At 38.8% G+C, this 27667-nt stretch overlaps 1 protein-coding gene across 1 annotated transcript in view; it reads right to left on the reverse strand.

Annotated features, from left to right (window-relative positions):
* Positions 1-12680: 12680 nt before the first annotated feature.
* LOC149234617 (mitochondrial phosphate carrier protein 1, mitochondrial-like) overlaps positions 12681-27667 on the reverse strand; it is a 203908-nt gene continuing 188921 nt past the window's right edge. The window contains exon 6 of the mRNA XM_089371887.1: positions 12681-13060. Coding sequence (XP_089228013.1) covers positions 13024-13060 — 37 coding nt within the window. The 3' untranslated portion in view covers positions 12681-13023. The remainder of the gene's footprint in view (positions 13061-27667) is intronic.

The raw sequence follows: 27667 nt of genomic DNA on the forward strand, positions 1-27667 counted from the left end.
GGGTTTCCACCTAAAATCCTGGTGTCCTTATGTGTTCATTATGTGCTATGGCTTATTTTCTCTTACTACTCATTGCTAATGAATACTGAATGGCTAGTGAAATAATGATGCAATGGTTAAGTTAAACTACTGATGGAAATTGTGAAAAAATGGTAATTTGCACATACGCGACTTTAATTCACTAAATCTCTGTACACAAGCGAGTTGTTTGAATAACAATAGCATACACTTCTTTGAATTTGAAATTGAAGACTTACGTGAAATAAAAATACCGATTCACCCCCCCTCTTAGTATTTTTCCTAACAACCACATCAACAAGGGATTCCCACATGGCCTCAATGTGTAATCCACGCGACTCTACCACGTCGTTAGAGGCAAATCCATGTCACCCGGGGCCCCTTGTGTGGTATCCATGTGACCATTACATGGTCCCTGTGGCGCTTGCCACATCAATCCTAGTATGCGTGTTCCAACAATCAAAGGTGGTTTTGCAAGGGGTATACTTGGTTTGCAGATTGGACGACGCAGCCCCACAAATAGATCTTTGTCATCCATGCACTCTGGCAGTTTACCGAATTGGTTCCTTCACGACTCCCCCCCCATTCATTAACCTTCAAAAGGACGCGAGCCTCTGCAAACCGTCAATCCTATAAACTCTGCGATCTCACCGTGGGAAGGACATTGCTTGATAACAAGGGACCTCAACATATGGGAAAGTTCCACTACAGTCACCATCACTACCACCACCTGTTCCATATTACATTGCACATTGGTTAAAATAGCGAGCAGTGGGTGGTGGTGAGGTCAAGTGGTGCCCACATGGCCTTCACATCACCCTGACAAGTCATCATAAAGTGCCTTGCTTCCACATGTAGGTCATGTTGCCTGGGTTTGTCACCATCGCAACATTCAAAGTTAGATAAAAGAAAAGAGGTGGTGAGTGGTGGGCGGTGTCAAGGCTCCACGAGGCCAATACCACATGGACTTGGCGTGGAGCCCATCAGTTCTCTCCTTCGGTGTCATGCAATGATTTCACTTTATATCCGGTTGCACATTGACTTGAGAATTCATGCATTTGCCTACTGTTAAGACACCTTGAACACCTAGACCTTTGGATTACTTGGTGTTTTACGAAGTCTTCTCTGTTATAAACGTTTTGGATCAAGTTTTGATCAAGTGGGTCCACAGGACCATGTCATATTGGTCCAACATGACCCTCCCATTCTTCATTGACCACCTATCTTTACGAGGGATATCCAGCTATGATGCTTCTCAGCGGTGAGTGGTGGATATAGTTCCGCAGTGGAACCATGGCAAGGTCGGCCTGTCCTTCATCGACATTGCCCGATCAAGATGATAATCTACTTATTAAGGTTTGGTGGTGGCAACCTTTTGTGGTAAGGTTCTTTCGACATATATGCATATGAAACAAAGAATCCAAGGTTGAATTTGTGATACGAGAAGGCAACTGTGTCACTCGTGTTTGGCTCTTTGAAGTCTTAAGGTGACTTATTGCCCAAGAGGGCTCAAAACCCTTTTTTTTTTCAATTTTGCATCATAACCAACGCATGAACATGTTTAAACTATATGTTGATTTAGGGTAATATCGGATGCGCCCTAGCCATGAAATTTGGTGGAGAGGTTGGGGCACATGAGATCTCCAATACCCAGAAAGGGTTTGGGCAGATTCTAAACAGATCATGAGATATTAAAATAATTAATATTTTTAATGGAGTCCGTAAGTCTAAACTTAGGGAAAATAAAATATTAATGTGTATTAATATGGATTTGTGTTAGAATGGTCCAAAAGACATGGATCAAGCCAGATCTAATCTTAATCGTTGATTAGGGACTTAATCTCGGTCGTTGATTTATCAATGAGAAAAGTATAAGAGGAGGTTTGAGGGTCACTTGGAGGACACACTGAGGGAGACCAGTCAGTTCAATTTCTGGAGCGAGGTTTGCTGAGAAATTGAACCAGTGGTCTGGAGAGCAGTCAGGGGGCTGCAAGTACGGAACAAAGAAACGAGAGATCAGCACAGAGGCAAAAGAGGCAGATGCAGAGCCAGAGGAAGCCACGCAGAGGCAGCAGAGACTACGCAGAGCTAGAAGGGCCTGCGTCATCCACGTAGAGGCTGCAGGAGTGATGCAGAAGGCCAGAGAGGCTGCGCAGAGCCTTAGTAGTCTGATGCAGAGGGTTTCAAAAGAAGTGCTGGAAATTTGTTTATTTGTGGGTAAACCAGTTTGGCACCCTGATGTACTAGAAAATTGCTTAATAATAAAATCCTCCCTTGCTACACCGGTTTTCCCACATTGGGTTTTTCCAGGGACATTAGTCCAAAATAACTGTGTCAATGTGTGCATATGTTTGTTTCTGTATTATGGTGTGATATCTGCAGCAGTATTTATTTTAATGTTTGTTGAAGTAATTTCATGAATAACTTATGATGAAATAAGTAGGAAAAGTAAATCAGTTGCTGCAGTGATAGAATTTTCACATGGTATCAGAGCAAGTAAGCAGAGACAGAAAGGGAAAATCAGTTATGGGTTGAAACCACAATGCAGAGGCATCCACCTCAGGGGACTCATGCAAATTTTCAGAAGATTGCACAAGAGAGAGATTTCGATTTCTCTATGTTGGCTTCCAGGTTGGAAGAAGAAGTGGCGTGCATGACTAGTGCTACATCATCAGAAGTATGATATATAGATAGTGGAGTCTCATGGCATATGACGAGAATCAGGGAGTGTTTCTCAGCATATCGAGAAGAGAAGATGAATTTTCAGATCACCATGGGGGACAAGGCAAAGTCTACTCCAGTAGGAAAGGGTACCATGGTTTTTCAAACAGAATCAGGAGAACGTTTCCATGCCACAAATGTGCTGCATGTACCAGGATTGGGGATGAACTTACTTTCCGTGTCACAACTACAAGGCAAGGGCTATGACGTTTACTTCATCAAGGAAAAGGTATACGTCAAACACCTGAGTTGGAAAAAGAAAGTGCAGATCGGGATCAAAAGTAATCAGTTGTATAGGTTACAACTAGAATCTCCAATGGCACTAATAGGCAGTCATGGGGACAAAGACTTGAATGAACTATGGCACAGAAGGATGGGTCACTTGCACCATGGAGCTCTGAGAATTCTCAGGAGCACTATAACAGGAGTTTCAGATCTGAGTACGGAACACGATGATGTATGCAGGGGATGTGCTCTAGGAAAGTATGTCAAGGCGGCATTTTCTAGGAGCAACCACTGGCCAAGAATGTACTAGGATTGATACACTCAGATCTCTGCGAACCTATGCCCGTCAAAGCTCTTAGCGGTGCCGAGTATTTTGTTACCTTCATTGATGACCACTCGAGGAAAATTTGGATCTATTTTCTGAAAACCAAGGATGAGGTTTTCTATCGATTCAAGGAGTTCAAGGCTCTAGTGGAGAATCTGACAAGTAAGAAAATAAAAGTCTCGTGCTTAGATAATGGTGGAGAGTATGTCGATAAGGACTTCACTGATTATTGCGCTAAGGAGGGCATCAAAAGAGAGTGGACAACTCCCTACAATCCGGAGCAGAATGGGATGGGAGAAAGGAAAAACAAGACTATTGTAGAAGCAGCTAGGGCCATGCTGTATGATCAGGATATGCCAAAATTCCTGTGGGCGAAAGCATGCAACATAGTTGTCTATGTTCAGAACAGGACTCCTCATCGGGCATTGGGCAAGATTACTCCAGAGAAAGTCTTCACTGGGAAGACGCATGAAGTCAGACATTTCAGGATATTTGGGACTTTAGCATATTGTCGCATACCCGAAGAAAAGAGGAAGAAGTTGGATCAGACTGCAAAAAAGGGGTATCTGGTAGGATATAGCGAGAACGCTAAGGCATACAGAATCTATCTTCCAAGAAGCAGGAAGGTAGTAGTACGAAGAGATGTAAACTTCATGGAGGACAGAGCTTTCAGAAGATCTTGTGAAATGCCTTCCAAGGAGCAGTGGAAAGAGGATCCGTTGGTCATGCCTCTTCAACAAACAGAAGTAAAGAATTCTTCCTCAGATTAAGAAGATTCTCAAGATGAGGAGGAGCAAACAGAAGCACTTGCTGGAAGAGGAAGAACCAGTAGGGAACTTCGTCAAATTCTGCGTGATGCAGAGACCTTCATCGGAGAGCCAAGGAACAGTAAGAGAAAGCGAAAACAACCAGACAGGTATTAGGCGTTAGTAGCTCAGGATGGGGAGCCTGCCAGCTTCAAGGAGGCAACTCAGCATCAGGTCTGGCTAGATGCGATGGTGAAGGAGTATAACTCCATAATGATAAACGATGTCTGGGAGGTGGTGTCAAGGCCTCAAGGCAGATCTGTGGTAGGTTCAAGACGGATCTACAATATCAATATGCTGCGAACGACAGTGTTGAAAAATACAAGGCTAGGTTTGTGGCTAAGGGGTATGCTCAAAAGGAAGGGATTGACTATGAGGAGACCTTCGTCCCGATAGCCAAGTATACATCTATTAGGACCATGATATCTCTTGTAGCCCAGATGGTATGGGAAATCCATCAGATGGATGTCAAGACGACATATCTAAATGGGGTAATAGAAGAAGAAGTATACATTGAACAACTAGAGGGATTTGAGACACATGAGAAGAAGTCTCATGTATGCAGACTCAAGAAAGCCTTGTATGGGTTGAAGCAGGTATCGAGAGCGTGGTATGGTCGAATAGATGGCCACTTGCAGAAGATGGGTTTTGTCAAGAGTGACGCGGATTCGAATCTCTACTATCTGGTCGCAAAGAACGAGCCACTTATCTTAGTATTATATGTGGATGATCTCTTCCTGATAGGATCATCCAGACTCATTGAGGACTGCAAGAAGAATCTAGCCATAGAGTTCGATATGAAGGATCTGGGACGAATGCACTATTTCCTAGGGTTGGAAGTTTGGCAGCAGAAAAGAGAAATCTTCCTTGGGCAAGGGACGTATGCTACAGAAATCCTGAAAAGGTTCGGGATGGGAGACTGTAGACCTATGGCTACGCCAATGATCACCAATTGGAAGAAGATTGATGCATCAGAAGACAAGGATGTCGATCCCACCCTATACCGACAACTCATAGGGTCCCTAATGTATCTAGTCAATATCATGCCAGATATTTGCTACGCTGTCAACACCCTCAGTCAGTTCATAGTGGAACCAAAGAGGACTCACTGGGTAGCAGCCAAACACATTCTCAGGTATTTACAAAGAACAGTGGATTATGGGCTCTTATACACCAAGGGGAAGGATATCAGGTTGAGTGGATTTACTAATGCAGATTGGGCAGGAAGTTCAGTGGATTGGAAAAGTACCTCTAGGTATTGTTTCAACATTGGGTCAGGAATGACCTCCTGGTGCAGTAGGAAACAGAAGTCCATGGCTCTGAGCTCGTCTGAGGCAGAGTATATGGCAGTAAGCACAACTTCGTGTGAGGCCATATGGCTTAGAAAACTGTTGGTAAACCTATTCAGAAGAAATATGGAGGCGACTAGGATCATGTGTGATAATCAGAGTTGCATCAAACTCTCTAAGAATCCAGTATTCCATGATAGGTCGAAGCATATTGATATCCAGTGTCATTTTGTTAGAGATTGTGTCCAACGAGGAGCTGTACAGTTGAACTACACTCCTACAGGGGAACAAGTGGCAGATATCCTCACCAAGGCCCTTGGAAAGTCAAAATTTGACTACTTCAGGGAAAAGTTGGGGATGGTAAAGAACCCCTTTCAGAAATAGTGTGTTAGCAGCACGAATGAAGAGGGAGTTGCAGTGCAGATGCAGTGTTGGGAGAAAGGACCAGCAACAACATAGATGCAGAGGGAGTTGCAGTGTTGGGAGAAAGGACCAACAGCAACACGGATGCAGAGGGAGTTGTCATACAGATGAAACAGTGGCAATAGCAGAGTCATGAGTAGCAGTACAGGATGCAGCTGTGCAGAGGATGTTGGGCAAGGAGGCTTAACATCAGCACAAGGACCGATGCTAGATGATCAGAGTAATACTCAGTAAGGAGTATTTCTAGAGCACAATCCTCGCTAAGAGAGAGTGTTGATTTGGGGTAGCATCAGATGTGCCCTAGCCACGAAATTTGGTGGAGAGGTTGGGGCACATGAGATCTCCAATACCCAGAAAGGGTTTGGGCAGATTCTAAACAGATCAGGAGATATTAAAATATTAATGTGTATTAATATGAATCTGTGTTAGAATGGTCCAAAAGGCATGGATCAAGCTAGATCTAATCTTAGCTGTTGATTAGGGACTTAATCTCGGCCATTGAGGCTTGAGGGTCACTTGGAGGACACACTGAGGGAGACCAGTCAGTTCAATTTCTGGAGCTGGGTTTGTTGAGAAATTGAACCAGTGGTCTGGAGAGCAATTAGGAGACAGCGAGTACGGAACAAAGAAATGGGAGATTAGCACAGAGGCAGAAGAGGCAGACGCAGAGCCAGAGGAAGCCACGCAGAGGCAACAGAGACTACGCAGAGCTAGAAGGGCCTGCATCATCCACGCAGAGGCTACAGGAGTGACGCAGAAGGCCAGAGAGGCTACGCAAAGCCTTAGTACGCTAACGCAGAGGGTTTCAAAATAAGTGCTGGAAATTTTTCTATCTGTGGGTAAGCCAGTTTGGCACCCTGTTGTGCTAGAATATTGTTGAATAATAAAATCCTCCCTTGCTGCACCGGTTTTCCCACATTGGGTTTTTCCAGGGACATTAGTCCAAAATCACTGTGTCAATGTGTACATATGTTTGTTTTTATATTACGGTATGATATCTGCAACAGTGTTTATTTTAATGTTTGTTGAAGTAATTTCATGAATAACTTATGATGAAATAAGTAAGAAAAGTAAATCAGTTGCTGCAGTGATAGAATTTTCACACTATAGTTATTCACAAGCTTGGAAATCAACCAATTGCACTTAAATGCACACTTTCTCACATTCATTCCAAATATTACAATGGACAACATAGTCTAAACATGTGTTAAAATCATGAACATACAATGTATCATCCCCATCATGAACATATAGTGAGCTTCACAGCTCAGACATTCCTTTACATTTAGAAACATGCAAATTAGTGCACCATTCACAACATGATAAAATAATCACAATCCATAAGGAAATAAACTAATATGTGTGTTTGGAAATGGCTGACAACTAAAGGAGGGACTTCAACACTCTACCCAACCATAGGCCAACTATACTGCAACTTTCTTGTAGTCGACCACTCTTAAGTTGGATCCAGAGTCTGAGGGAATGCTTGCTCGGGGAATTGACCTAAGGCTCAGTTGGGGTATTCCTCAATTCCAAGAGTCTAAATCCATTATCTAGGTGGTTTATCAACTGTATTTTCAAAGCAAGCACTGCAGGAATCTAAAGCCCAATATCCAGGTGGTTTATCAACCTTACTGCAACCACCATAGTGGCTCAGTTCACCCTACCTAATGGTTTATCAACTTTACAACAAGCACCTAAATGGTTTATTAGCCCATTCAACAAGCACTAAGTGGTTTATCAACTTATTCAACAAGCATTTAGTGGTTTATCAACTTACTCAGCAAGCACTCGTGGTTCAATCCTCCTCTTAGCCTCCCACTGGCCAATCCAGCTTGGACACATACAGTATAATGACCTCAACACATCAATATAAGGAAAACACCCCAATTTCAGAGCACAATGCTCAGTTGCATTTCTAACAATGCTCTTGCGCTCCTTGTCCAATGTCCCAGACTTCTTTCTCTGTTTTCCTCTCTTCTCTTCTTGCTTGCTTTTTCCTTCTCGCCTCTTTTTTTCCTTGAGGCCCTTCGCCAACTTCACCTCTCCTCATGTCATGGGATAAAACCTCTGCGCTTTTCTCCATCTAATCATGTCTCCCCAAATGTTAGGTGGTGACCTTAGGCTTGGATCCTTGTGTTGCTCTCTTCAAGCCAACATTTCATATTTTTATTTTTTCGATAAAATAATTTAATACTTGAATTGTTTACAAGATTTGCTTCAACCAACCATGGTTTCCACATTGGCCTTTACAGTTATGACCACATATACAAAAACAGGGGGTAGAAAGGCAGGATGTTACATGGTACAAAGTAAGTTATGTCATCCATTAAATTAACTTAAGATACTCTATGATTAGGCCTTGATCAAGTGAAATATGAGTGACCCTTCAATGTGAAGAGTCAATTTGAATTGTACTTTCATACAAGTGTATATAAAATAAAAATAAAAAAATAAAATACAATACAATCGTATGCTCTTCATTTTTATTGGTGCATGGCGTTTTCTACAATTATCCCTCTTTCCCATTTTTGTTAATGCACTAGGTTTTCTACCACTATCAAATGCATACAATATTATAAAGTGAAGAAAAGAAAAAGCTGAATGACTTTGATCAACTCATCAAATTCCAAAAAGTACAAAAAGGAAACTTCTTATAGTCGTAGTCTACTCAAATATATTAACTTTTTTTATATCCACCAAGACTAATCCAAATTAGATTAATATTAACAAATCAACTAAATACACAAGGTAAAATCCAAAACAGATTAATATTATCAAATTAAAATAATTGGATTCAGCAAAAATATTTCATTCTACATTTAGCCAAAAAGAAATTAATGGAATTATAAATCAATTTATTAACAAAATTATGTATCATCAAAACTAAGATTCATGCCATTTTACAATGCACAAACCATTAATATCTATAAACAAATGCATAAACAAATAAATACGAGAAAAATAAACATAAATCAACAAGGATGAAAATCAATATCCACATTGAACCAAGATAAATTCAAATACACATAAATTTACTATATGCACACGTTACTTATAACTCTTATGCTTGCTAATAACTTTTTTAATTTTGTGAGAGTGGAGAACATTGCCATCACTATAGGGCAATATGGCATTATATTATGAAAAATCTCTTTTATCAAATGCACTAAACAATGTAAATTGAGAAGAATTATCTATTGAATAAGAAATGTTACAAAAGCATTTATAGGTAGTGTGAATGTTAAAGAGAAGATGCAATTATGCTCCATATTATGTTCGCAATGTTCTAAACCTTCTTGCTAATAAAATTTATTAGCTATCATCAAAGGGAGAGTAGTGTCAAAAATTCAAGAAATACTCGTATAATTGCCAAGAAGTTACCATTTACTTAACAGCAAGAAAGAAAGTAAATTGAGGTTTAGGCCTCAACTTTAATCAGATCACCAGTTAAGTTCCAGTATAAACAAAACCATACAAACCAACATACCTAACCAAGGATCATCTTAATTTCTCAATTGGGTATCTAGCCAATCAATTAACGTAGACAGAGGGCATGTATATCACCGTGTCATCTTGTAAATAACTCATGCATGAGGTAGATATATAATTTTGGATACAATTTTGTTTCGGTGGTCTCCGAGGTGTCCTAGGAATTATTTTATGGAACAATTAGGTTGGATGGCAACACACAATGGTTAAGGATGAGAAATAACAAGCAATGCTTTAAATAGATGAAATTAAAGTAGTAGTTTTGCTTGGAACTTGGGACAAACTGTGGTGAGTGCAAAATGTTTAAATGACTAATAATTGTTTGTCAATTAGTTCTGCATTCCTGTCATTGCAGATAAGATTCAGAAAGGTACAGGAAGTAGGCATATATAGGGTTTGAACAGTTATCTACCACTTCTACATCTGAAGTCTTCACTAGCTAGATCTCCATGAAGGTTGATCAGAATATTTTCATAAGCAACGCAAGAAGACATGGTATGGTTGAGTAAGGCAATAGCCTTGATGAGTAATCAACACAGCCAAACCAGTTAGTTCTTTCTGATGTATTCCACTTATTTGGAACCATCCGATGTTGCGGTGCATATACATTTTTTAATTGGCAAAGCAATTTATTTAGTTCCTATACTAAGTTACTAAGGTTATGTTCATGAAATATTTCCTTAGCAACTTTTCCCATATGTCATTATTTGACACCAGAACTGTTGAAATATGTAACTAGGTTCAGTCTTTATAATGACATGTAATCATGATTTTATGTAATTAATGTAAAGAAGAAAAATAAAATTATTTTATGCTTGAGACAAGGGTTTCATGCTCAAGAAATTTTATTTTATAGACAAAGCTCCCATTGTGAGCTATTAGAATCGGTCATTAAGTCATAAAGTCAATTGAGTCATTGTCATGTATTGAAAACACATTTGGGAATGTTACATGGTGTAAAAGAGAATTTATCTGAGTCACTAGAAGAGTCAAAAACCCTCCAAGACCTCGTCACGAGTACTCAATCAAGTCGGCCTTCCTAAGAAGATGTAGATCGTTCTAGAAAGAGATGCTGGCCCAGGCATGAGGACAAGTCAGCTTATTTTCATGGGTAGACTACTATATAAAGGGGGACTCGGCCTCACTTGAAGTGCATTCATTCAAGCATCCAAATTAGGAGTGTGTGAAACACAAAAATAAGAGCCTCTCATCAAGCGAAGAAGGGAGAAGAAGGATCCGAAATGTTTTCGATCTGTTTTGGGGCAAATATCTCTCACAGGAGGATTAGTAATATCTGCTGCAGAAGAAGCTGAGTTATCACATCTATCCTAGGAGGCCGAATCGAGGAAGAAATCAAGTCACTTATCAAGCCAAATTGCGAAAGAAAAAGACTCCATCCATGTGAGAAGGGAATCAGGGGATAAAATCATTGTTTATCCCTCACATGTGCTGCAACTAGGGTTTCTGAAGAGGCTGATTATTGCAAGCCTGTGACAATAGGCTGAAATTTGAAGAGAAATTGAGATCCATGGTGAAATAATCAGATTGACAAACGTTGACTCAAGGAAGAAGAATTGTTTCAAGGAAGCCTTGTGACTTGGTCTTGGAGAGGTTCTTAGGTCAAGGGTCTTGGTCATGGAATTCATCAATTGAAGATTCTATAAAAATAAGAATTTGGTGGGTTTTCCTCTAAAGATTGGTGAGATTTTGGCCCTGGCTGATCGCCTCATCTAGTGTCCCTTGTCTCATTGTTGTTTATATTTTGATAGTTGTTTGATGAAAAGAACTATATAATAATCAAGCTAAAGAAGAACCTAATCAAAAGAAGTAAAAAGTATTCACACGCAGTTATCATTACCAGAGAAATTACCTATTCTCTTTTCCCTAGATTTCTCAACAAGAACAACAAAGACTATATTTAGTTGTCCAATGTCTTCTCTAACAGGCAGAATTTATATATTAAAAGGAGCAAAATTGTTCCTAAAGCATGCAAAAATAATCTAATATAGCCCTAAAATGGTAGAAACCAAGGAAGAAAAGATAATACTTACCATCTTCCATGGATACAAGTAAATGCAAGCCACTAATACCACTCGTGGAAAAACAACCTTGCCACTTCAAGAAACAGTATAAGCTAGATACTAGGAATGCTTATACAAACGAGAACTGCGAAAACCTAAGTTGCACGAAACAAGGAAACAGGTACGAGTTTCCGAAACGAGCACGGGTACAAAATGTGACCCCCCCAAATTTTGGAAACGGGGAAACGCATATCATAAAGCATATATGATACATTCTAATTTATTATATTATGATTAAATTGTCAATTGTCAATGCATAAACTATAAGTCTCTAAATTTACATCACATTTACTCATGAATGATCACATAATGAAAATAGCAATATCCAAAATCAGCCACGAGAAATTTCTAATTTCTTGTTTCGTGCTTGATTGGAAGTCTCCTCCTACATAGTCGAACGACCTTAGTGCTCTTGATTAGATACAAGTTCCATACCCTAGTACCCTGCGTGCTCTTGATTATTGGGAGTCTCCCTTGCATAGAGGGCTTGGTTCTCTTGATTAAATACAAGTTCCATACCCTATTACATGACAAAATCCAATGGAAACATTGCAATCCCCCCAATCCTGAAATCCTGAAAAACAAATAACTTTGCTGGATTTTGAGTGAGATCTAAAATTCTACTTTCTTCATATGAAATCCAATGAAGGCGAAACCACTCTCAAACATCTTGAGTCATTTCATGGTAATGTTAAAAATTTAAGTATAAGTGACTTTTACTTTAAGAATTTAACAGTACCATAAACTGCATATCAACACTAGGGCTACAGGCTTGAACATTAGGCTGCCCCACTCAAAAAATCCTATTTTTTATAACTTGAGAGGCATCTAGAAGCATCTAGAAGATATTTCAGTGGCCCAATAAAAAATTAGAAGTGAAAAAATTTAAAAAAATGCAAGAAAAAGTCAAGTTAGAAGAGGAAACTCCATTGTACGGCCTAGAAACGCGTTTCCGGCTGTACTGGCCACATTTCCTCCTCCAGAAACGGGCCAGTACAGCTGAAAATGAGTTTCCAGGCCGTACGGTACGAGTTTCCTCGTTTCCGTTTCGTTTCCGGCTGGAAACGGATCCTTCTCCAAGGTTTCCTGCAACTTAGGTGAAAACTTCTCTGGGAGAAAGAAGAAAAACATGTAAGACTAAGTTCAACCATAAGGATCCATGAATTATCTTTTCAAAAGAGTCTCGCAATTCAGTTTTGTCATTTTATAAATCTGAAAATATATTTCATGTGCTTTGCACTTGCATTGCAGATAGAAATAATCCCTCGTCTGTAGAAAAGGGTAATGCATAAAACATTGATTAAACAAAAAATATTGTAAATGTTCATTGGATCGGAAATAGTTTTCAATGCAATAAGTTGGAGACAATTTAACATATCACCGAAGCCATCACCTCCACTGTAGTGAGGAAAAAACTCCATTTGCACTCAGATTCCATAGCAGAAAAAATATGGAATCTTATAAAAGAGAACCACTAAGTATGAGTTCACAGCTTTACAGCCCACAATTTTTATCATAGTAGTACAATATATACATAAATAGGTTTCATAAATTCGTTCAGATCCTGTGGTTTGCAGTTGCAGTCTGCAGAAACCATGCAACTAGAACTTCTGCATATGTTCAGTGACATCAGTGTTTTAGGGTTATTCATTATAGTAGTCAATGCCTCCGCTTGTTGGCCTACAACCAGATTTGAAAACAAAAGAAACAGTAAGTACAAAACACTTAAGCATCTTAAAGTACCAGTGACACGTCAGGTTTTACAAAGGAATGTATAATATCACTCAAAACAGAACAATATGCAATTAATTGGCACTGCTGATAACAACCCTGACATCTTTATAAACGCTACTGCCTCATAAGAAGAATTCACAATAAGGAATTCATTCAATCCTTTTCTTTGTTTTCTCTTTACAAAACTATGGCATCTAACACAAGACAGGTGCATTGTTCATTCTTAACATTAATACCGATAAAGTACAGAGTACATTAAATGAACAAAAATCAGATTCCTATATATGTCATGTTATCACCTGATCAGCGATCAGTACCTAGTACAAGAGTTGTCTTTAGATGCAGTTTGAAGGTGGCAGTCACAAGTGAACAAAGGTGAGGATCTTTACTTCAGATGTATTCAGGCCAAGACATAGATGATGCCAAGTGCATTCTACTTTTAGAAGTGCTATTTATGAATGTGGCTATTTTTAGAAAAGCACCATGTTTTTTTTTAATATTTCAATTTTTTGGAGTGTGGTGCTCTGCTTTTGTTTGTTCGTTTGTTTAAATGCAGCTATATTTTTTATTCACGAGTGCAACTATTTTCAGAAAAGAAAGTTTCTAATTAAGAAAAGGTAATTTTGAAAAAGCACGTTCTTTAGTGCATACTGATAATTTTGAAAAACAAATCAAATTTAAAAGACGTTTTTAGAAAAGCATAGCAAGCTGAATTTAGAGCAACTTCAAGCATAAATATAGGACCACGTTCATCAAACTCTTCTCCTCTTATTCTTCTTGTCTTAATTGTGAGTCTAAAGGGCTGATGTTAAATGTCTTCATAGGTTAACAACGTAGTGACAACAAATATTCTAAGTCACCTCTGGCACCTTCTGACAAGCTAGGGTCTGAAATTGTATCAGATTTATGCACTTCACATGTTTGATTAAATAAAGCTAACTTGTTTGGTTTGTGAAAACACATTACTGTTGAGAATTCAATCAAAGTAGAATTGTCTTTGCCTTAATGATTCAGTCTTAGGATCGTTTAATGAATAAGATCAAATTTGGAATTGTTCATTTGCTTTTCTTTCCATCTTTACACTAGCATGGACTTGGCACTGCTCATTAAAGTTACAAGATCAATCTTTCCAAGTTTTGGGTAATAACTTTGAAGATTAGTTCACAGATTTCAAGAATCTGATTGCTGATCTGCAATTGCAGATCTGCTTTTAATATTCGTTGATTTGGGGTATTCAGTTGCATATTTTCAGACTTTAGATCAACAGATAAAATCAGAGATACCCCCTCTTGGATTAGGGAGCTCTAATGCAGAAGTGGGAGATTCATTGTTGGAGATAGGTTATCAGACCCCTTGGCACTAATTCTCCAAGTTACAATTCTGACTGATAAGAGGCCCCACACGATAGGTTCTAGAGCTTATTAAAGGCCTTCTAGTTGCATTATTTCATCCACACATTTAGGGTTTTGAGAGGGCAAAGGGCAAGCTCGAGGGGCCAGGATTTTGAGAGCTTGGAACTGTGATTGGAGGTTGCAAAAAGCATTCTCTTGTCATTAGAAAGTTGAGCTTTTCAGGGAGAACTTCCTATGTTCAAGAAAAAGTGTCAAGAATTGAGCACAAGCAAAACGAGACAAAATATGGATCCATATTCAACACATTGTACTGATCTCAATATAAATTTATAGTACATGAATTTCACAATCCTAGATATAGATCTCACTGACAACTCATCAGTGGATCATGACAACACCTCATCAAAGTTAAGGATTAACAACTCACATCAATGTGGTCTTACACTTTTTGATTGTCTAGGGACTATAGTGTACACTGTAACATTCACACCATCAATCACAAGCCTGAATAATTATACCAATAACTTGTACCATCTTCAATCTAAATCTATTGAACTGAGTTTCGATGAACATATCCCTGAGAAAACGCCAATTTCTAGAAGTGAACAACTACCATGTCTGATCATTCCCAATGAATAATCGAAATGATTGGTGACTGCATATTGAAGAGACCAGTTGCTATGTTGGAATTCCAAAAAGCTAATTGAATTTTGATTTTGATAAACTTCAAAACTTGAAGCCTAACTATCACCATTGATATATAATATTCCCCCTTGCCAAGTGCAAACTGAGAAATTTGTTGAGGTGATCCAAGCCTGAGCATTGGATTCTTTTGTTGTTCAATAATTCATAGTTAAAAGGATCCAAGCTAGAGCTTTGGATTCCTTATATGGTGGTTTTGAATGACCACTAACCAATTCGATTTGAACAAGTGGTAATTTTGGTTTACCACTAACCATCTTTACTACCCCCGTTACTACCCCCGTTAAGGTGTCGGAGAATTTCATCATCGTACCCTTCCCCCCGAAGGTGTAAGACTATCTTTTGATCAATGTGCTACCTCCCTTGAGTTATGGAGAATACCATCTTTGATTCATCTTTGGATTTTAGAGAATATATAGAAATGGATCTAGGTCATGCCCAAAATCATCTAGAATAAATGTTTAATAGCTTTTTTCTTTTGTCATTCCTTCTTTTTTCTGTCTTTACCTCTGTTTTGACTGGATGGTAAGACATATGCAACTTCTTTACTTCTTGATTCCATCTCCAAGACTTTATCCATCCATAATGAATTGTCTTCTTGCCTGCTTCTACTTTCAACATTTTTCAAATAGGTCATTTGTCTTCCCACAATAAAGACAAGGATGGAGATCAAAACACCAACTCTCTATATGACCAACTCTTTGACAATGTTGGCACTTATTATCAAGATTCTAAAAAATTTCAAGAAATCATGTGCTCACAAGTTGAAATAGTTTTGAGTAAACTAGAATATGCAAGTTGTTTACTTTGTCAAATCCCAAGCCATGTCCATTTCTATTCAATGATAATTCTTCCCAAGGTCTAAGAAAATCTTGGAAAGTGTTGAAGTTTCTAAGTTTACTTAGTTTAGAAACCCTTCATGCACTTTTTCTGATTTATTCCTACCTACTTGTTATTTTTCTTTAACAAGTTATTTACAAAGTAAATACTGAAAATAAACACTAGTGCATGCTCAACATATTACAGATCAACAACTAAAAGAAACAAGAACAAACACACCACATGACACCATTATTTTTGGACCAATGTCCCCGAAAAACCCAATGTGGGAAAACCGGTGCAGCGATCTGAGGGTTTTCTTATTAAGCAATATTATAGTACAATCTGGGTGCCAAAACTGGCCTACCCAACAGAGAATTTCCTTAACAGCTATACCTCACAGTTTGAGAGAAATCTCCTAGCTGAAACCCCGAAAAAATCCTTCCAGCAGCTCCTCAACACATAACTGCTCTGCAACCCCAGCATCTGCCCAATCTGGACTGTGTCAGCCCCTCTCTGTCTCACGCTGGCCATGCGTCAGCCTTTCTTGGTCTGCGTCAGCCCCAGGAGGCCCTGCGTCAGCTTTCTGGGCCTCTGCGTCAGACACGCTGGCCTCTCTGGTGCTCTGCGTGGCTTTGCGTGAGCCCTTGCTACCTCTGCATCACTCTCCTTGGCTGCTGCACTGCTCTCCCGGCACAATCTCTGCTTTCTTTGTTTCTCTATACTCAATGCCCCTCAGTTGCTCTCCCGATCATTGATCACTCTGGTGTATTCTCCAAGTGACCCTCAAGCCTCCTCTTATACTTTTCCTGTTGACATCTCAACGGCCGAGATTAAGTCCCTAATCAACGGCTAAGATTAGATCTGGCTTGATCCATGTCTTTTGGACCATTCTAACACAGATTCATATTAATACACATCTAAGTCACAAGACACGTCCTCCAAGGTCCCGTGTCCCGTATTTAACGTGTCGGACACGAAAACAGTGCTAAAACCTGTCGAAAACGTTTTTTATCGTGTCCTATAAAATGTGAAACGTATTCGGGCATTTTAGTCGTGTCCTACTCCTGGAAAACAAGTATTCGATGTCTAGAATACATTGCCCTAACGTTTTTCTCTGGTTGAATACATACCCCATGAAATCACTAGTTTAAAGCCCACGCAATTATTTTTTCGAGGTTCTTTCCCTATTTTCCTCCGCCGTTTTCCTCAGCCATTGTTGTATATTCGTAGTGTGGAGCCGAGTGTGGACTGAGTCATCTCCATGGACTCGTGGAGTTGTTTGGTCGCAACGTATGTGAGGTTTGGCAACTTGGCAGGCTGTAGCATTCAGGTAAATCGTGGTCCGTTGTTGTATATTCATCGTGACGTGTTTGCTTACAGAAATTGTGTTAGTTGCTTTAGAAGCGATGCTGGCTCTCACGCAGGTTTTCTTTTACGTAGCTTGATATCACTCTAGATGGTTCAGTGATTTCTCTATCTTTTTGGTGAATGTGAATGATTATTATTTCTAATGGATTGAATGTGCTATCACTAAAAGACATTTAAGCCTTAAAGAAATGCGCTTCGAAAACTTGTGTCAGTCTATCAAACTATTCTTCGAGATGGGCAATTCATAAATGTGGTCTATAATTATAACTCTCTAATTGCTCGGTCGTAAAACAAAATACATCTTAGAATGGACAGAAGAAGAATTCTTTCCTAATGCTTGCAGCATGTATGAAGTGTGAATTCAAGTAGTTGCCCATCTTGTCATCTTTTAAGATCTGGGAACTTCTATGGTAATTTTAATTTGCAAGTAATGTATGATTATAATATCATAAAATGCAAGCTTCTTGACTTTCTCACCTATAATTCAAGTAAAACAAATTTCTACTTGTGTACTCACCTGTTATGTTTTCAATTCAACCGTGTTTAGAGGCATGTTTCTGACTATATTTTGAATCTCTTTACTCTGAAGGGATAATCTAAGTTCTGATGTTCCATTAACTTTTTTTTTGTCTTCTTTTTATTACATTTGTCTAACTGTTCTTTTACCGCTATGTAGCTCCCACCATCATGTGAGATTCATATTTTGAATGCATTCACGAATTGTGCATAACTTTAAAGTTTAAGCTTACAATGTGATTGAAGTTATCGAGAAAATCAGTAACAATTACTTTGAAGAGACTGGGCAAGGATAAATGTGATGATCGAGATATTTGAAATGCATCAGCAGACGCAAAGCATGAGTGAACAATAAATATGTAGTGGCATCAATGACATATACCTTCTTTGACAGAAGTATTGAACTATAATTGCAAGTTGTATAGCCTTCAATTTATTGCACACGAAGGATATCTTGCCATATAGATGGCAAATTTTTTACCCATTCCCATGCCTCCAGACCACAGAAAATTGTCTCTTTCATAGTCTTATAAATACTATTACAAAAATAAATGGACCTTAATTCCTCAAAGGAAGAAGGATCATCAGATTTAAGATTAGGGCTATAAAAGTGGCATTGAAGGCGGCAGTCATCTTCCCAGTTCTCCCAGATTCATCAAATCTTCCTCAATGAACATTGAATATTCAAGAATCAAGACCAAGCATATCACATTCTAATTTCTAAATAGTAAATTCTTATTCTATTTATTTTTTTTAAATGAACTATGAACTTTGAAGTAATTATATTTTAATTTGATTAGATAAGTTGCAGCCTGCAATTTAATATGGATCAAAAACTATATTTCGGTATATATATATATATATATATATATATATATATATATATATATATATATAACATGTCCCTCGTGTCCTGTTTCCGGGTTGCTGCATTTCGTATTGAATACTCGTATTCACGTGTCCTTCGTGTCTCGTGTCCTCGTGTCATGTGACTTAGATACACATTAATATTTTATTTTCCCTAAGTTTAGACTCAAGGACTCCATTAAAAATATTAATTATTTTAATATCCCCTGATCTGTTTAGAATCTGCCCAAACCCTTTCTGGGTATTGGAGATCTCATGTGCCCCAACCTCTCCACCAAATTTCGTGGCTAGAGCACATGCGATGCTACCCCAAATCAACAGAAAGATCATTTTGTTCTTCTTTTGCTTCTTGACATTTGTTGTTACTGTTGTTTTCATTTTGTGCTTCCTATGACTCGAGATTTTCTTTCATCAGTGCATTGTATAACTCCATATTGTTGATATATTGTGTTCCCTTTTGTTAGAATAATGATCATTTGTCATATTCTAGAATTATTGTTGTTATGTATTTGATATGTCTCGAAGGTTTTATTTTAGATAGAGAAATATTAGTTGAGATACATGTGGAGAGATTGTAGGAATTGATTGGGTCGAGCATTTGCTCATAAACATGTATAAATATTGGTTTTCTTAATGAAAAGGTTTGAGCTTATTTTATTGTTGTTAAATTTGTGCATTGCTCCATATTTTACTGGTTTAGTAACCTTCACTTGGTATTAGAGCTGAGACCATTTGAAGTGATAGAGCCAAGTGTTGAAAGATGTAACTATGGCTGGTCTTCATAATGTAAATTTTCATGATTAATAAATTGATTATCTTTACTAGCATGCTCTTTTTCATGCTAAGATTTATTTATTTTTCAAGCACGGGTTTCATGCTCAAGTCAAATTATTATTTTATTCAAGCATGTTCTTCATGCTCATTATTATTTGTATTGGTCAAAGTCAAAGGCTTATTCATAACCTAAGAAAAAAAAATTCAAAAGATGTAATTTGAGTCAAAATTCACCTCAAGAAGTCAAATCGACCCTACCTGTCAAGTTAACCCTACCCAAGAAGAGATACCTATTCCACTGCCTCTAGACAAGTATAAATAAAGGTCCAGTTGAGCTCATTTAGAGACAAGAATTCATATCATCTCATCTCCTATTCTTCTATAGTAGAGAGAAAAAGAAAGCGAAGTCAAGGGAGAAAAGGAAAGGCCGAAATCTGATCTTTCTAAGGCTCGCACGTGTAAAGGAGAAGGCTTTCTTGAGCTCAGTGATTGGGTGGAAAATGACTTCCATTCAAGTGTGACAGGTCCCAAACAAACGCAAAAAGCAATAAGGGCGATCCAAATCAGCTAAGAGATAGATCAAAGGACATATCTAGGGTTTGATCAACAAATCCAGGGTGTTGTTGTATAAGTAAGTTCCTTAGAGGGTCATTTTCATAGTAAGCAAGGTCAAGTAAGTTTTGAAGTTATTTTAATGAAGAATTGTTTGATTGGGAAAAAAATTGCTTGTGTGATTGAGATTGGTTGTTTATTTTTCTTCCCTTGTTTAAATCTTGTTAAGATCCCAGTTGTGCTTCTTTTTTTCTTAAGTAGATTTGTAATAATCTGCTAGGTGTTAAATTGCCAAGTTGTTGGGTTCAATAAAATCTAACAATTTAGTGATGCCATTTTTATTTTTGTTCCATTAAATATTCCCCATAGATTTTTAAAAGAAAGAATGTTTTACAGTAAAACAAGCGTGTGAATGTGTTTTAGTATTCTAGTGGTTCTTATTAATTCTTCCAAAGCAGTTGAATGACATATATTGTTTATGTACTGCAATAGATGATGCAGAACTCACTATGATTGGTGGCTTATATAATGTTTTTTGCAAGCCTTAATATATAAGATCAATTTATGAGTTTGAGAGAGAAATTGATATTTTTTTGTACATAATTTTTTTGAAAGAGCCAGTAGCACAAAGTTTTGCTAGCATTGATGATGAAATTGGCCGCAACCCACAAAGAATTATTCTTTGACCTCCATTCTTTTGATCCTTCTAATTTTTGTGCTGGAGACTATGCCAACTATCCTTATTAAAAGGACCAATATTTAGGCAAACAAAGCAAAATTTTGAATCTAAAGATGATTCACTTTTTTGGAAATGTTTGTATTTCTTTTGCTATGTGTACTGCTTTGTTGGCCTTCCTTTGCCCTTGACCTTAAAATCTTATTAGAAGTGCTTTCCTCTATATATAAATCCATTTCTTCTTACATTAACAACCCCAAGAGCTCAAGCATTTGTAGGAAACTTGTGTCATGTAGCCCCACCCGGTTTCAAGTTGTTTTGCACATCAAGTTTAATGTCCAAACCCCATTGTTCATTGTTGAGATTTAAACTTGAATATAAATGTAATTAAAACACTAGAAGCTACCAATACTTTTTCACAAATCAACTGATAAATTTCAAAAGCATAAACAAAATTTCGACACTAATATTCAGTGAAGCACCACCCATATAAGACTCGCGGGTCTTGGCGGGTTCTATAGCGAGCCGGGTCACTTGCATAGAAACCACGCTTAAGACCCGTACTCGGCAAGTATTTTATTAAACCCGGCTACCCATATAAGACCTGTGGGTTTGCCATAAGACCCGCATCAGACCCTTATAAGACCCGTTGACCCTCAAAAGGCAATTGTTTTTTTATTTTTTATTTTATTTTTCTTTTCTTTTTTGGAAATGAGGTGGAGGGAAAGGGAAATTGGAGGGAAGAAAATGCTTTATAAGCACCTCTCTCCCTTCCATTTGTCATTCACTTGTCATTTGAGTGTTTGGCTAATTTCTATGAGTGTTGAGTGACTCCATTGCATAGTGAAGGAGCTCTTGGAGGAGGCTAAAGGAGGCTTCATCAGATCAGACCCAACTTCAGGTAGGCTTCATGAACCTTGTTTGAATGTTTTCCATGTAAATTTTTTTAAATTTTTTGTATTCAATTTAGTTTTTTTTTTTCAAATTTTTTTTAAGTTTGCAAATTTTTTTGGCCCTGTGGCTGAGTTTCTCAGCCATAGGCCCAAAACATTTGCAAACTAAAAAAAAAAAATTAAAAATAAAAAAATATCAATTAAATTTTAAATTTTTTTTTTTTCTTCCAGATTCTATCACCATGCCAGCAAGGGTTCTAGAAAGTCTCGTGATCCGGCATATGGGCACATGATCAACGAATCATTGCCTGTAATGACCACCATGTCAAGTGCAATTATTGCAATGCCACAATGCATGCATGCATAAATAGGCTAAAATACCACCTAACTAGAATTCCTGGGAATGGTGTGGGATGTTGTCAAAATTGCCCAGATGAAGTCACTACTGAAATGGCAACTGCTTTGGTAACCATTAAAGAAGAAAGTTCTAAGAGGGCAAAAAGGAAGGATGTGATTGTTTGGATAGGTAGATCTTCATCTCAGAGTGAAACACAGATTCAAAGTCCAGGTATTGGTAACTCCTCTTCAAGTGTTATGGCAAACAAAAGTATAACCTCTTCTTTCTTCAGTCCTTGTACAACTCCAGGATCTCAACCAACCTTGGATAGTTTTAATGAAAAGAAGAGGAAGGAGGCAGATATGGCCACGAGGAGGTTTTGGTACCATAACAGTCTTTCATTCAACTATGCAAAGTCTTATTTTTATCAACCCATGGTGGATGCCATTGCAAGCGCTGGTCTTGGATACAAAGCCCCATCTTATAATGCACTTAGGGGGAAAGAGCTAGACAGTGTGTCAAGGAACAATTGGAGAGCATTAAAAGCTCATGGAGATTTACAGGTTGTACAATTATGTCTAATGGGTGGAAAAATCAGAGGGGTAGAACAATAATAAATTTTGTGGTAGTTTGCCCTAAAGGAGCAATGTTCCTAAAATCCATTGATGCATCTGCAAATGTAAAAGATGCAAATTTGATTTTTACATTGTTGGCTGATGTGGTGGAGGAATTTGGGGTTGCAAATGTTGTCCAAGTAATCATGGACAATGCAGCAAATTATGTGGCAGTTGGAAGGTTGCTTCATGCCAAGTATCCCACCATTTTTTGGATTCCATGAGTTGCCCATTGCAAGATGTTGTGCAAGAATGCAAGCAAATTACTAAGTATATTTATAATCATGCTTGGGTGTTGAACCTTATGAGGGAATTCACGCAGGGTGAGCTTCGTTGCCCAGTTGTCACACAGTTTGCTACAAACTTTCTTTCCCTCCAAAGCCTTTTGTATGAGTACCAAGCTTTGAAAAGAATATTTTGTAGCCAGCAATGGGTATTTCGGAAAGATAGCACAAAACTAGAAGCATTGTCTGTGAAAGCATTTGTCTTTGGTGATAGTTTGTGGGGCAAAGTCATTGAGATTGACAGCTTCACTAAGCCCCTTGTGAAAGGCTTGAGATTGATGGATGGAGAGAAACCTGCAATGGGATATATTTATGAGGGCATGGACAAGGCCAAAGAGGCCATCAAGACTTTCTATAAGCGAAATGAATCTAAATATCTCCCTATATGGCAAATTATTGATTCCAAGTGGGACAAGCAACTACATTCACCATTGCATACAGTTGGAGCATATCTCAATCCAAATTTATTCTATAACAAGGGGTCTAGCATTCAAAGAAATCCCGAGGTGATGAGAGTTGTCATGATATGCATTGAGAAGATGTTCCCGAATCAAGATATTCAAGACAAAATCAACATAATTAACATACATCGGGATATGTACAAGGAAGCATCTCGCATGTTTGGATTCAGCTCAAGCCAACGTCTCAAGGACAAGAAAATGCCTTGTAAGAGCAAATTGTTAGAACTTGGCTTGTAATATTGCTAGTTCTCTTTTATATGTTTGGAATTTCAAACTAATAATCTTTATTGTTATTTTTTTACAGCTCATTGGTGGATAGATTGTGGCACTGAGGCACCACAATTACAAGAATTCCCCATCAGAGTTCTTAGTCAACCCTGCAGTGCTTCTTCTTGTGAGCACAATTGGTCAATGTTTGAGCACATCCACAACAAAAAGAGAAACAAGTTGGAGCATGAGAGGTTGGATAAGTTGGTTTTCATCTAGTACAACCTTCAAATGCTCACAAAACAAGTTGTTAAAATTGGCAACTAGGGCCAAACTCCATGGGGGTCATCTTATTTATGGCAGCTGATATTTTTCTTGGATTCCTCTCATCGAGAGGTGTAGGATTGATCTAAAGATCATCCGATTCCAACATGTATTCATGGAGATATGAATTTATTTGTGTTACTTGACAATTTGTCAAGGTCGGCCAGCAACCAAATTACCCCAACTCAACCTCAACGTTGCACTATAAATAGAGGTGGCCTTCAAGTCATTTCACACTCACTTCACTCATGATCTCTCTCCACTCGTTTTGGGTTTTGGTGGCAAGAGGTCAAGATGATGAAGCCCTAGATGCAGGAGGAAAGGAGACTAAGGAAGAAGCCCTAGCAACAGTCAGGCACAGTCAAGAAGAGGTCTAATGTTTCCCTAGCCGCAGTCCTAAAGGAGGTGATCTAGCCGCAGTCCAAGCAAGGAGACTTAGCCGCAGTTCATGATGCCTAGCCGCAGTCCAAGCAGGGAGATCTAGCACAGAGGAGGAGGCCTATACACAGCTGAAGGAGAAGCCCTAATGCACAGTCCTAAAGTGCCCTAGCTGCAGGTCAAAGGTGCCCTAATCCGCACTTAAAGGGAGGCCCTAATCCGCTATAAAGAGAGCTCTAAAACGCAGCTGAAGGGAGTCCCTAATCCGCAATCATAAAGGAGACTAGGATGCTGTCAAGGGTGGTCCTACTTGCTGTCAAGAAAGCTCCAAAACGCAGCAAACAGGGAGCCCTAATTTGATGTCCCAAGAAGCCCTAAATCCGCTGTTCTAAGAAGCTCTATATTTGCAGTCAAAGAAGCCTAAATCCAATGTCAAAGGAGCCCTAATACTCAGCAATGTAAAGACCCTAAGATGCAGCACAGGTAGCCCTCAAATGCAGCAAGGAAGTGTCTTAACTCAGCACTAAGATACATGAATGGACAGCGTGTTTGCTGTAGGTGACTGTGTGATAAGGAAGTTGGTATGGGCATGCCATTAGGATTGTTTGCTAAGGTGATAAGCCACTGTTATACATTGAAGGAATGCATTGAAGTCTACTCCATAGATCAGCATTCATACACAGTTAAGATGATTGCAAGTGTTGTTGCATTGGTGATGTTTTGAAGACATTTTCTTCAGTGTTGCTATGTGCTAGGCCACAGGCCATAGCACCATAGCAAGGGTTACCTTGGGGCTGCTGTCTTAGGACTGTTTGGAGATTGTTTTTGACAACTTCAGGTGCCCCTCATCAGATCAGCTATTCATCACAGTCAAGGGAGTTTGGGGCTGCAACCAGAATTGCTGGAACAGTTAGCAATTTGAAGAATGTTGCATCAAGATATGCTTCAGCACTCTTGATGATTGAAGACTGTCATAATGATGTACCTTCTACTGCTGTCATAAAATCTCAGATTTATGTATTTGTACTATCTCTCTCTCTGCTGAACTATTGAAGAATATAAGAAGAATTGATCAAGGGTTTCCCCACATTGGGGTTTGTCCCTGGCCGGTGCCACATCTTGTGTCCTCTTGTCTTGGCTTGTCTTCTACTGTTAATGTTTAAGTTCTATTTTCACTTTACTATCATGCTGTTGTGATTGCTAATTTGAATATTGTCATTGGGCTAATATGAAAAAATGAAGTAAATTGCTCTAAGCATAGAATACACCAAAATTTAACATGGTATCGGAGGTGAGGTGAAGACAAAGCCCAAGCAAGAGTGAAAGAGCAATCACCGAAGACAGTTGGAAAGGACAAAGGCTCAATGGGTTCCTCGTCCCACATCCCAGTTGAAGACAAGCTCCGTGAAAAGTCTGACTAATCTGGATGGACGATGTCTTTTGATCTGACATTGGAAGAACAGGAAGTGTTGGATTATGTGAAGGGTAAAATCCCTAAGCCTCCATCAAATGCACCGGCTGCTACAAAGAACAAGTACACCAAGGGTGAAGTCAACGCGAAGAAGATTATCAGAGATTCCATTGACAAGCGCCTGGTGACCTACATCTCCGATAGAAACACCTCGAAGGAGATCTACGACAGATTGGTAAGCATGTTCAAGGTTAGTGATGCAAATCAAATTTATTTCTCAAAATAAGTTGAAGGATATTACGAAGGGTAAGGACGAGAATATTCAATCCTACTTCTTAAGGATCACCCAGATCAAGAATGATCTTCTATCGATTGGAGAAATCATATCTAACAGGGAACTCACTATCACTAACCTTGGAGGACTTCCACTCGAGTGTTATATATTTAGAACCACTATTCTCAATAATGATCGAATTACGGGATTTGAAGAATTGATGTCGAGATGCATTCAAGAAGAAACTAGGATGGTGGAACAAGAAATGCCTTCTAATAGAGGCAACCCTACTGCTTTTCCTTTTCATGCCAAAAGGAGAAATTATGCAAGGTCTAAAGGTCATTTCAATGGAAATCCCGGATCTAGGGGAGGAAGGAAACGCAGATGCTTTGCTTACAATAAGTTTGGCCACTATGCAAGGGAGTGTCCAAATAGAAGGGACACATCACATGATGATGATCACAATCATTCCAGGGGAAACTTCAATAACAATGATCGAAGGAATGACAAGTACAATGGAAAAGGAAAAAAGAAACGTGGGACATCAAGGAAATGGTCGACTCTCCAAGAAAGCAAGGAACTCCAGGTATGAAGAATCAAATGTTGTTTCTGATAAGCAAAAGGAGTATTATCTTATATCGGCCCTCTCCACTACCTCTCCTCCGGACACTTTGGGAAATTGGCTTATTGATAGTGGTGCTTCAAGGCACTTCACCGGATACAAGGAAGCTCTCTCTAATCTGATAGAGAAGGAAACAAACTTGAAGATTATTCTTGGAGACGATGCCACCTATCCCATAAAGGGTGTAGGGAATGTTACTCTTCAATTGGATCAGGGTAACTCGATTCATTTACAAGAAGTTCTTTATGTACCTGATCTCAAGAAGAACCTGGTGTCCATTTCGGCAATGGAAGACAAAGGTTACAAGGTGGCATTCATCAATGGAAAGGTACGTGTTTGGAAAAGGAATTTTAAAGATGCTTTTACTCTTGGGTTCAGGGTTGGCACTTTGTATCAAGTTGCAGGAAGTCCATTGGGGACCATGTCGTGTGACTCATCTCTTCAATGGCACTAGAGGTCTACCCATCTTCATTGTAAGGCCCTACCCGATGTGAGACAGATGGTGACAGGGATGCCTGAATTCAAAGAAGAGCATGAAGGTACATGTCCAAGATGTACCGAAAGAAAACTTTCAGTGGACCTTTCCCCTCATGTAATAACAGACCACAGATGTGGAATAACCCGAGGGGTTTGAGATTCATGATCGGGAATCTCATGTATGCAGGTTGAAGAAAGCTCCCTATGATTTAAAGCAAGCACCCCGGGCTTGGTATGAGAGGATTGATAGCTATCTGATGAAGCTGAGATTCACTAGGAGTGAAGTCGATCCAAACTTTCGCTTTAAGGTTATGGATGATAGACCTCTCATTTAAATGTAAGAAGGAATTGGATTCCGAATTTGGGATGGTAGACTGCAAGGCCGTAACTACCTCGATGGAGCTTAACTTTAAGAAGTTATGCGGTAGTGCTGCCGGACCTGATTTGGGAAATGCCTCTGAGTTTTGTCAACTCATAGTAGCATTGATGTTCTTGGTGAACTCCTGTCCGGATATATGTTTTGCAATTAGCATGTCGAACCAATATATGGCTAAGCCTCATCACTCACATTGGATTGGTGCTAAGAATATTCTAAGATATCTTTAGGGCATAATCACTCATGGGTTGAGATACACTGTCGGA

This window comes from Pinus tabuliformis, chromosome 8 (assembly GCF_031772625.1).
Source record: "Pinus tabuliformis cultivar Carrire ecotype Pingquan chromosome 8, CPIR1, whole genome shotgun sequence".
Lineage (NCBI taxonomy): Eukaryota > Viridiplantae > Streptophyta > Pinopsida > Pinales > Pinaceae > Pinus > Pinus tabuliformis.